Here is a 12773-nt window from a genome sequence, read left to right as displayed (position 1 = left end):
GTTTCGTTTAGTTTTTTTAAAACCAAACAGAAAGCCCACCCTAGTGTACACCATTTCCAATCCCCCAACAAGCCTCTCTATTAAATTAAACAAAGGCTCAAGCCTTGGACAAAACATAAAACAGTGAAACACGGTCTCTCTTTCCCCACAGAAACAACAACTGTCAGACACCCCTGGCATAATAATTGACAAGAAGGAGTTCACAGCTAAGATCCCATGTAAGGTGCACATAGATAGATAGATAGATAGATAGATAGATAGATAGATAGATAGATAGATAGATACTTTATTAATCCCAAGAGGAAATTCACATATGGACACCCCATGCCTAAACATTGTGTTCATTATGGACAATCCGTGACGAGCACATTAATCCAATAACAAAACACCACTCGGGTTCAGATCAGGGGGCTGATCTATATATACACACACAGACACACACAATGGATGCAGTAAATGTGTTACTGCTCTGTTGGGCCCTTGAGCAAGGCCCTTAACCTGCAATTGCTGAGCACTTCGAGTAGTGAGAAAAGCGGTATATAAATGCAAATGTATTATTATTACATTTTCTACTACTGTTTTTTATTATTAGTTGTTGTCACTTATGTATTGCTAACTATTCATTTACCTATTATTTGTTAATCAATTTATAGTACCTTCTTTTTATCTTGCACTTGAAATTTGTGTGTCCGTGTTTTGCATAGCAGTCCTGGCGAATGTTATTTCGTACCACCGTTTGCTGTGTGTGAGTGGTATGCTAAGAAAGTCACCTGACTTACTATGGAGGAATATTTCAAACAAAATAAAATAAATAAATAAATGCGTAAATAAATAAAAGTACTATGAAATGTGAGCATAAATAAATAAATGTGTCATTAAATGAGAGCCTAAATAAATAAAATATGTCATGAAATGATAGCATAAATATATAAATGTGTCACGAAATATGTTTTTTGTTGCTTATTTATTTATTTAATTTTGTCTGTAACATTCCTGCAAACCGTCATGAAATACGACTTGAAATAAAACTGTCACTTTCACTCGTCAAAGTTGAGAGGGTGGGCTCTAACACGCCCTCTAGTTACTGATTGGTGAATCGAAGCACAAGAATTAATTAGAAAAATGCTTACTACTGCCGATGAAATGGATTCTGCCGAAGATATTACCTATTTCAGAGAGAGAATTGAAGATTTATCAGAAGAAATTACAATGTTGGCGGCCCTTTTAGACTCCAATGTAGATTAAACTATTTTAAAATTATCGAAGAACAGATGGAACGGACTCTACTACACTCCAGTTCAGGTGACACAGTTCCCTGCTCTGGACGTCCATCCTTTGACATTCCAGCTGATTCAATAGAACACCTTCTGTTATGCGGTTTAAAAGTACGACAGATTGTAGATCTATATGGTTGTATCGGAGAAGACGATCACAAGGCGAATGAGCCAGTTTGATATACGGTAAGCTGCAACGGCTGTATTAGTTTAGATACTTTGAAATGGAATGCCCAAAGCAACTCCAACTAATATTTTGAACTGAGTATTTGACCCTTGTTTTACGAGTATAAAGTCAGGTGCATATTCGCAGCTACTTTTTCAAACCACTTTGCCACTGATCAGAGCTGTAGAGTATTCTATTGACTCTGCTGGAATGTCAAAGGATGGAGGTCCAGAGCAGGGAACTGTGTCACCTGAACTGGAGTGTAGTAGGGTGCGTTCCACCTGTTCTTCGACAATTTCAAAAATAGTTTCATCTATATCGGAGTCTAAAAGGGCCGACAACTTTGTAATTTCTTCTGATAAATCTTCAATTCTCTCTCTGAAATAGGTAATATCTTCGGCAGAATCCATTTCATCGGCAGTAGTAAGCATTTTTCTAATCAATTCTTGTGCTTCGATTCACCAATCAGTAACTAGAGGGCGTGTTAGAGCCCACCCTCTCAACTTTGACGAGTGAAAGTGACAGTTTTATTTCAAGTCGTATTTCGTGACGGTTTGCAGGAATTTTACGGACAAAATTAAATAAATAAATGAGCGACAAAAAACATATTTCGTGACACATTTATTTATTTATGCTCTCATTTCATGACATATTTATTAATTTAGGCTCTCATTTCATGACACATTTATTTATTTATGCTCACATTTCACAGTACTTTTATTTATTTACGCATTTATTTTTGTCCGAAATATTCCTCCATAACTTACCAGTAACTGGTAAAACCGCGGACTCGCGTCTCCTGCTCCCTCATGAGCCCTTGTGTACGGCACGATGGTCGGCGCCATAACTGGGCGCAGTACGTAAGCCTCTCTCTTTAAGTCCCCGCCTCTCAGCAGTAGCCCTGCTCTGTGTTGTTATGACGACGAAGTCGTAAATCCGCCATGTTTTCCTGAGCGAGGCGTTGCGACAGGGACGGAGCGCCTGGTCGAAATGAACGTGGAGAATAATAATACGGCAGAAGCAGTATGCGACAGGGCGGCCTCAGGCAGCATCTTCACAATTCACAGCGGCCTTGGCGACGAAGGTAACGTCGGAATCAGTCGCTGCTGCATTTTTATAATTTTAGAAAATTCTAGATTTCATGGTGGGACATCGGAAACAGTCGCCTCCGCGTAAGTCGGAGCCAAAGCTGGGCGGACAGTGTTTGTGAAGCGGCCAGAAAGAAAGAACCTCCTCTTCTTAGCCTGGTTTCAGACTGTCCCCGAGATGGTGGTGTTTGCCTCTTAAATGAACTGGAGCACCTTTCCGTCTCATCGTCTCTTAATATGTTGATGTCTTTACAAAACTTCACAGTAGATTGATTTTGCAGGTTATTGTAGATTTTTGTATCCCTGATTGATGCTTAAATCTCCCGGGGTTTCCCGTCTTCTTAAAATACTGGATAGTTTTTATTTATGTAATTTATTTATTAATGGAGAAACGTAAGCCGGAGTTGCATTATTACATAAATTGCACGAGCGATTCATGAATGGCCATATTAGCCTTTTCAAAATCGCCTAAAGTAAGGTGTTGGATAACAACTGGAGGTAATGGACATGCGTCATGTGAAAGTGCGAGTGAAGTGGCAAATTGTATTGCCGGACTGTGTTAATGATGTTTGCTTTTGTCCTCTTTTGCACTATACAGTATTTGGGTCGCTTGTATTCAGTTTGCACTTTTAAATATTTTCGCGCAATGCCGTAAATAATAATGTGCTGTTCAGTCAACATGACTTGTACTCCTGGGTGCAAGGGTTCAGTTCCCTTCCATGCATTGACCAGCGTTTAAGAACAAATGGTGCGTTTAAGTTTCCTCAATTCAACTTATGATTTTAACAAATGCGACTTGTAACGGGTATGACGGATCCTGCGAACACACACGGGTTTTATCTCAAAGATATGCCACTTTGAAATGAGGTACATCAGTTGAATCTAGTAAGTAATAAATACATTAAATATGCGTGTTTATTGTCACTTCAAAAACAGAAAATTCTAAGAAATACATAATGTCAAGAAAATTAAACTGATCGGCAGCATGTATATTTATAGAAAATTCAGAATTTGTGGAGTGTGTGGTTATTTTGTGGCTGGCGTCAGCATTTCTAATTGTAATGAGACGGCTGTTTCACCACTGCAGTGGCAGAGCTCAGGAGCAGCAAGCTGTAAATCTATCATCAGGAGATGATCAATGTCGCTCCTGTTATGTGTTTTGGACAAGTGGCCTGCCACTGCACAGGGCCACCTTTCTTAATGGCCCAATGTGCCAAGACTGGAATATTGAATCTGATGTAGGCCATAATTAATAGGAAGGGTCATCCCTAAAAGGTTGTGGGGCTGTGGTACCTCAACCAGCGCAGAATAATATATTCAAAATTTACATATACTAGCCAATTTCCTAATACAATAGGCTTCACTTATTCTGCCAAGGGTTAACTGGATATATCAGAAGTACTGCATAAGTAACTGAGTACTTTTCTGTACGTGGTATCAGTCCTCGCAGGGTATATTAGCTCACTGGAGCTTGTTTCTTTTGGAACATTCAACATGCAATTAGATTGCTCTGCCCTTTCTCATAGAGTTTATCTGTGTTAATGTGGACCACCAAGTACTTGAGGAATGGACCACCTTTAATCCACTCCTTGAATAGTGACGGACATAGAAGCTTCCTGCTGTAAATCAGTTCTTGCTCTTTCCAGCTACTTGACTTTTCTTGATGGTCATTGTAAATCAGTTTTGGTGGAAACAGTATTCTTTTGAACTGAAAGACGTTACTATTAGGAATAATGGAAATTCAGTGTTAGAAATTTCAACTTGTAATATATCCTGTAAAAATTGCAGCTTAAATCATATTTGAATGTAGCATTCTGATCTGTAATCGTTTACCATTATGAAGTTTTGGAGAGTTTAGATCAACAACTATGGTTTAATTTATTACATGCTGCACATTTAAGTGGCCCATGCAGTGAACTGAATGTTTTACGCATTGTACAGAAAAGAACAATTGAAGATATGAGTTTCAAAATCTGCTAATTATACCTTTTGGTAAAAATTTAGTGAACACGTGATTGTGACTTTTCATGCAGTTGGTCATGCGCCGAAAATATGTATGAGCTTCAAAACCAGCAAATTGCAACAGTGTAGCGCTATAGTGTAAGGGATTTAGTTTCAAAATCTGCTAAGTACGGACCCACATTTTCCTATTTATCTCCAAAATGTATCTTTTGTACTTAGCTGATTTTGGAACTGAGCTCTTCAATTGTAAAATGTCCATTTCCTCTATATTCTGTTTTGTGGGAGACCCTTTACTTAGCTGTGCAAGGCTTTGAAGTTTATTGATGACTCACAAGTGAGTGAAATGAGCTTGAATGTAAGAGGGGGTTTCCCTTGATAAAATCAGCATGTTTGTAGGTGTGGGGCGAGAAAATGAATAGAAACAGAGATAAGTGCACTCAGCACTGTCACCCACCACAACCCTCTCTCACACCCAACAATGCCAACCAGTGACCCACTGGTTAAGAAACACTAGCTTAAAATGATCAAGGCATACTGTCGCTCCTAGCTTGTGTTGTACATAGGGCTTAAAATGGGGTGGTACACTGCACCAGCGCTTCACTGTTTCTGCTTTTTGAACCAGAGTGTAGCAGCACATCATAGCTGTACATCAAGGTTAACATCTTAGTTCTCCATAACACTGTATGCATTTTTATTACGAGAACCCCCAACACCCCCGTTCTTTGACATATATGTAGTATATGTGTCTGCCTGGGTTTCCTCCCACAGTCCAAAAATGTGCAAGTTAGGTGCATTGGCGATCCCTAACTATCCCTAGTGTGTGTGTTTGCCCTGCGGTGGGCTGGCGCCCTGCCTGGGTTTATTCCTGCTTTGCACCCTGTGTTGGCTGGGATTGGCTCCAGCAGACCCCCGTGACCCTGTAGTTCGGATATAGTGGGTTGGATGATAGATGGATGGATGTATATAAGCGTACTCAACGATCCAATGTCGGTTTAATTTGTATGCATATTATACCATATCATGAGGGACTGCAGGTAGCCGACAGAATAGTTACAGGGTGTACCTGAGGAGGCCACTTGCTAATCACATCTTGTGTGAGATTTGCCTAACTTTTCTTTGTCCACCTCATATCTCAATTACCATGCAGCTTGCCACCTTGCCTGTTTTTTTCTGTGCAGGGTAGCTGCCCTTCTTGACTCTCTGCCAGCCTCATATCTTTGCATGATTACATCTACAACTTGGGCAGTGGCACTCTCCTGCTTCCAGTGTTTGTGTGAATTGCATGCCCCATTTTTCCATTTGTCAACCCTGAGCAGGAAAACCACGTGGAGCATAAGAACCCCCCCCCCAGCTCTAAAGTATTATTAACTAAAAAAAAAAGTGGGTCGACTAGTTTTCTTTTTGCTGTAGCATCAGCAAGTTTCAGTCATATCTGTTGAAGTATTTTTGAGATTTTGGGGCATTTAGTTTTTCTGTTTTAAATTACCCCTAAATATTGGTATATCAAAATGTCTTTTCTTAGCAGACAGCTACTGGTTGGGATTTAACATCTTGGTAAATTCCAGCTTTTTATCTAAACTGGAAATAGTGGTTTTGTTGTTAAGTGAGTGAGTGAGTCAGTCAGTTAGTCAACTTTGATTTATAGATAGATAGATATAGCGGTATACTGTGTGTGTGTGTTAAATAAAAGACATAAAAATAAGTGCTTACATATGTAGGTTTTTTCAGGTAGACGTCTACAGTAGATGTAATAGGAAATTGTCTATTTATGATTTATCAAGCAAGACAACTTTTTTGGTCATGAAGCCCATTAAATAATGGAATGCTATCAGCACATAATGAGTCATTAAAAAATGTGTATAAATTTTGCACAAATGTATGGCTTTTCTGAGAAAATTATGAAGATTATTTTCAAAATTTTCTTAACCATCTTTGCAGCAAACTCTTCTGTTAAAACCTCATAATACAGACCTTCTGCTAGTTCTTTTCCAACTAAGACCATAGCTAATCCATTCAATCTCTTTGGAGACATATTTGTTAAAAGGAGAAACCCCATTTTGTTAAAAACTTGTGATTTAACCTTTTTTAGATACAGTATTATAGTTCATCCCATGCAGTGTAGCAGAATGAGCAAAGTGAATTTGAGAAGTGTTCTTGCACTTGCTACAAAAAGTCAAATGAAATTAAAATGTGGGACTTTATCTTTTGACCAAATAGAACCCACTCCATTCATGTTTTAAATGACCATACAGTGTTGTGGGTAGAAAGTGCTACACTGTATGATACCTTGGGATACTGTTTAAGAAATCTGAAAACTGAATCTTAACAATGTTCAGAAAAGATGAATAAGGTGCAGCACTTGATGAGGCCCAGCACAGACGCCCCAGTTGCCCTACTCAAGAGACGGGCAAGGAGGGGGGATAAGAGTGGCACCTACTGTAAACATGGAAATGTAATGATAGGCTCTAACCCAACAGGCTGCTGCATTTTGATTAGGTGTAGATACATGTTCACCTTGTTACTTTAGTTTATCTTAAGAAGTTCTGATTTCCTCATTTTGCCCTTGCACAGACTCCGTTGCCTCCCATTTTTGAACCAGACAATGTTATGGTTATAGCACCAAGAGTGGCCCTACTTTTCACAACTTTTAGGGTTAATTACTTAAACAGATAGTCAGGAGTGGTACTGTAGCTGACTGAAGAATTATCTTGCCATCTTTTACCTCCCTGACATGAAATATACCTGTCGTCCTCATGCAGTCTCTCTGCAATCGGGGTCACTAGATCTTGCCCCCCTTGTACTCCTGCTAGCACAGGGTGACCTGACACTGTCATTTTGACATTTTGGATTTAAAATAAAAGCAGCAGCGAGTGTAAAGGCAACGTCACATTACACGACGTACAGTTGTTTGGTATGCCTGACTTGCCTTCTGCAGTTGTTATCTTGTTGCCAGACCATACATGTCATACTTAGCTGTTGCGTGCAAACCTTCCAGCACAGTTACGCTTGCCCATTTTTGTGACAGCCAATGACATGCTATACAAAGGGTTCACAGGTATGGAAAATTCAGCCACAGTCTCTCTTCTCTTTTTTCTTTTCTATAGTGGTCTGCAAAACAAAAGACATCAGATAGACTAGCTTCTTGTTCCTCATCTCTGCATTATATGCACTGTACTTCCAGATGAGTGTTTGTTTGTTGTCGTATCTAATGTGCACACAGAGCCTGCCCCCAAATCATAGGGAAAATCTTAGACTAGTTGATTTGAGCTGCTAAGCATGTCACTTTATGAGACTGGCTTCACGGGTCCATGCTGCTGGCTTCCACTATCTTGATAAGATTATATAAATTAAGGCTACAACTGAAAATAACTGGAAAATTTCCATAATGTGATATCTGTTTATCTCTGCGACTTTAGGGAATTCTGCTGAACCTTCATTACAACCAATTATCTTCATAGACTTCACAAATGGTATAGTCCTTTGGTCCTCCACTATACAGTAGGTCCTTCATTATATCATTGTCTGTTCTGGATTGTCAGCTTAGTATAAGACATGAGAGTAGGCACCAGGATGCCAGGCTCGTACAAAATAATCAAAGACACTTTTTAACAGTTGAGTAGGGCTGCAACTAATGATTATTTTGATAGTCGAATAATCGTTCAATTTATCTTTCAATTAGTCACGATTATTTGATGCCTGTGACCTGTGGTTGCACATCCTGTTCTTGGCTCCAGTGCATGTCTTACCTCATCTGCTCACGTCTGTCATCCTGTGAATGTCACCCTGATGTCTCTGCATTAACACAATTAAAATTAATAATAATCAAATTAAAATAACAACCAGTGAAACATGAATTTGAAAATAAGCAGATGTTTTTGTATTAGTGTGACCATCACAATAAAAAAGAAATACATTAAACAATACAAACTAAAGTGCACATAGTTATTAAACAAAAAAAGTGCATTTAACTTAACCAAAAAATACATTGTTAAAACTGAAACGTTTTCATATTTTAGTAAAAATGACAAAATGTAGACATAAACTATATAATGTGTAAAGCCTGAAGTGCAAAGATCAAATAAACACTTCCACAAAAGGTTCAAGGACGATACAATAGCTTCTGTGGTGCAGCGGTAGGAATTGCTGACTTATAATCAAGAGTCCCCCGTTCTGTCCCGACTGCCTCCTACATTTGCCATTTTCAGTAGTGAGTTGCTGTTACTGTTAATATTATACAATAAACACATACATTTGATTTGTGTCTGTAACAGCCACTGTAAATGTATAGTACTGTACTTTTTTGTTCCAATTATATTCTCTCAGTTACGATCATGATACATACTACCGCCCCCGCAGGGATCTAACACTGTTACTTTTTATCTGAAACTGGGAATAACTGTAGATGTGAGTGGTGTTTTGAGACAATTGAACTGGAAATTCTCTGATCTGGATGGATAAAAGCTGACACACAAACGCTGGTCAATCTGCCTTATTTGTATCACATTGTCACTTGATTTTTTTTTATTCAATTTTATTGAGTGTTCCTGCTTACGCTGAATTAGTATGTGCCTTATGGCCTGTGATGTCAACACCGCACTGACAAAAAACCAGAGACATGGTATATACAGTATACAGTATATGATATTTGGAATTATTCATTTTATGACCTTATAGTACATTTCGGAAAACATTGTGGCACGGATGCAACATTATTCATATTCATTCGCGTACCTTCTGGCGGTTGTAATCAGTGACTGCGTTTTCTCTAACACCCAAACCCTCCAAACCGCCCCCGATCTTGCCCGGCCTGCACAGGACTCCAGGACATGCAGAGGAAAGAATGTTCCTCTGCAAGGTGAGCCATGAACACTCTTCTTTTCTCAGTGGACCCCGTACATGCCTTGCACCGTACATGTGCTTTGATTGCCGCCAGGTCAAGCTTGTTATAGCACAAGCAACCGGCCAAATGCGTGCTGCTGGTAGCACTGAATAAGCTCACGTCTTTTGCTGTAAGCGTGCAGCACCGGGGGGAACAAAAACAAAGAGACAAATATATGTGACATTTTGAAGAAATCATTGCATGACCTGAATAGTAAAAATCAGAAACCATCATTGCACAATATTATTTGAAAACGAACAGATCAGGTGTAAATGTGTTACTTGTAAAAGTAACTTGTAAAAGCTTTTTTTCACTTTTATTTTCTCTGTCTTGTTCACGCTCTCCCTCCCCTCCTGATCTGACCCTAACTAACTAACAGCGGCAGCATAAATTCTCAAGAGACAGCGGCATCACAGCTCCAGGATGCTTGCGTTTCAGATGCTCATGCATCGCAGTGGTGCTGCCGTGAAAATAAAGCTCTGCTTTGCATAATCTGCATTAAGCTTTTTTTTCTTTTTCGGTGAAGTGCTCCCACACTTTAGAAAGTTTCTGTCTCAATTTTTTTTCCATCTCCTTCCCCCACCTCTATCCGACTTGCCATTGCAACCACGTATTTTTTCCTCTACATTCTTCTTCTCCTCAGACGTTCTTCTTCGGTAGGACTGTGTGCAGTCTTGACAAACAATAACAAAAGATACTGCCCCAAAACGTTCATGTAGTGCATTGTAGTTTCAAAAACCAATGTGATTCTTTGTGACTGGAACCTCTATTGAAGGTTCTGTTTATGATGCGTTGACGATTTTTTGTAGTCGACGTCGTTGATTACGTCGACTAATCTTTGCAGCCCTACAGTTGAGTAAACTTTCTTTTCAGATTTGACTGAAGTGCTGATCTAACATTGCCAGAATGTCCCAGTCTGTCCCCTATTTATGTATAATACCTTTATTCTTGGCTTAGTTTTTATTACCTTACATTTAATAACAACAACCTTACAATGTTTTTTTATTTCTTTGCAGTAGTTTTGGAAAGTCAAAGCAGTCGGTGGGAATATCAAAGTAAATCCAACCCAATTCCATTCAGTTGTTGAGCAGGGAATTCATTATAAGAAAATGTTAGCTTTGTGACATAAGTTTCAAATCCAGTTACTCAGAAGGAACAAAGTTTACCCAGGATGAATGTTATATTATTATTAGTGTTACTATTTTAATCCTAATGGTAATCGACAGAACATGCATTAACTGTGGATGCTAACAACAGTTGGAGTCAGTATAGCAATACAAAGTTATCTGTAATTTTTCATATATCGTGTGAATTTATTTATGTACATTAATGCAGTACATGTATTCACTGGGGAGTTTTGGGCAAGATGTTTAAGAATATTATGGACCAGTTAGAATGTATAGAAATTTTTGTGCATTCAGTTTTGAAAAAACCTGGGTGTTATTTTTTTTTTTCCTCTCCACAGATGAAGATGTGCATAAATGTGGTCGCTGTCAACTGGAGTTTACAAGTCTGGAGTCTTTCATTCAGCATAAGCTACGGAACAACTGCCAGCGTGGTCAGGATGCTGTTCCTGTCATCCAGGCAGATGAGTCAAGCCAAGAGAACAGTCCAGTAAGACAAGATTGTTGTACACAACATGTGGAATTGAGAGCTGAGTTGTGGTGGTAAGGTGGCTAGGGTGGTTCATGCTGACAGTATGGAAAGGTGGAATGAAACCTGGATGGCAAGTTGGTGATGTTGAATGGTAACTGAAAAGTGCCGTTAAGCAGAGCCCAAACACCAATAGTTTAGGTGCTGAAGCTGTTATCATATTGGGGCGTGGAGTGGTATGGTTGAAAAAGGATGGGATAGGATTTGTTAAACTCTGACAAAGTCCAGGTGGCAGGTTGGATAGCAGCAGATACAGCATTCATTGCCAGTGTGCTGCACAAATTTTACATAAGAACCTTTGTAAACACATTTTGAGCAAACTTCAGCATAAATGTCAAAATGTGATTCGACAGGTATATGGCATAGAGGCTAAGGCACTGTACTTTAAGTCCAAAGTTGCCAGTTTAGTTAAGTCCCAAATTTTGACTTATTTTGTGACCATGGCCATGTCACTCAGCCTGCCCATGCTTGCTCCATCTGTAACATATCCTGATCTTATCAGTTACTTTGGATAAAAGTATCAGCCCAATATAAAATAATAGTAATAAATGTAACTGTATACCACTTCAGCAGTGCCCTACAGCACAACATGACATTGTAAAACCAATATGGCATGTGTTTTGATATAAATGTTTCTGAAAAGGAATAATGAGTGTATTGGCTGAAATTGTAGGTTTTTTGGGAGGTAGGATACATTTGAAAACCTTTGTTGAACATGGTGTACTAATAAAGTAAACTTAACATTCTTAAACCCACCTAATCCAGTTCAGAATAGAAGGGAATCTGAACAGAACACTGCATTGTTAAGCACATTGCATAAAACAGCCCTGGACAGAGTGCCAGTCCATTACAGAGCCCAGTCACACACACTCGCACAAATGATTGCTCACTCATAGAATAATTTGAAATTGTCAGTAAACCTGTCCAGTATATAGGGTCACCCAGATCTAATTATGCAATTTTCATTACGCTATAACTTATTAAGTTTATTACATAGAAAATCACCCAAAAAATCGTGGACCATCGAGAAGTGTGCAGACTGACGGCATGAAGAATCGCCTTCATGCTGAACTGGAATCATCCCCACATAAATCAAAGTCATCCAGATGATTAGGATCTGCATAATTAGATCTGGACCACCCTGTATTTTTGGGGACTTGAGAAAACCTCAATACCCATAGAAAAGCCCACACAGACATGGTAAGGCATATATAGATCCAGGACACAGGGTTCGTGAGGTGCCATTGCTACCCACTACACCACCATGCCATCCATATAAATACGTACAGTCATTACATATATATCTAAATAATTAAAACATTCTGAAACCCTCTTAATCCAGTTCAGGGTCACATGGGGCCAGAAACCATTCTGGCAGCACCAGGCACATGGCTGGAGTAATGAAGAAAAGTAAATTGGAACTGAAGTAATGGATACTACGTGGTATGCTGGTATAGAAATACAAGATACTGCAAAAAAGTAAATGTAGGAAAGTCCAAGGAGCAGGAGGAGTGAAAGAGGTTGATGCCTGACTTGTAAAGGTCTTTCTTTGATGTACCTAGTGAGTAGTGAATCTCTGTCCCACTTTCAGTGGTTTTGCTTCAGTTTCTCTCTCTGTATTGGTCCATTCGTTTTTACCTTATGTGTTGACAAGCCTGCCAGTACCTGCTAATAGAAGACAACCACTGAATGTGTTGCTGCCACCATATTTTGTTGGAATAGAGTTTTGTAAGATGAGATGTTCTCTTTTT

General features: G+C 39.1%; 1 protein-coding gene across 2 annotated transcripts in view; it reads left to right on the top strand.

Annotated features, from left to right (window-relative positions):
- The first annotated feature begins 2378 nt into the window (after window positions 1-2378).
- e4f1 (E4F transcription factor 1) overlaps window positions 2379-12773 on the top strand; it is a 26343-nt gene continuing 15948 nt past the window's right edge. Inside the window, exons 1-2 of one of the 2 annotated variants that reach the window (XM_039773932.1) lie at window positions 2379-2524; window positions 10835-10983. In XM_039773932.1, coding sequence (XP_039629866.1) covers window positions 2431-2524; window positions 10835-10983 — 243 coding nt within the window. In that variant the 5' untranslated portion in view covers window positions 2379-2430. The remainder of the gene's footprint in view (window positions 2525-10834; window positions 10984-12773) is intronic. The other variant, XM_039773931.1, reaches the window with a different exon arrangement.

This window comes from Polypterus senegalus, chromosome 13, assembly GCF_016835505.1.
Source record: "Polypterus senegalus isolate Bchr_013 chromosome 13, ASM1683550v1, whole genome shotgun sequence".
Taxonomy (NCBI): Eukaryota; Metazoa; Chordata; class Cladistia; order Polypteriformes; family Polypteridae; genus Polypterus; species Polypterus senegalus.
The sequence above is the reverse complement of the archived record's forward strand: the minus strand, read 5'-3'. Positions and strand labels throughout refer to the sequence as shown.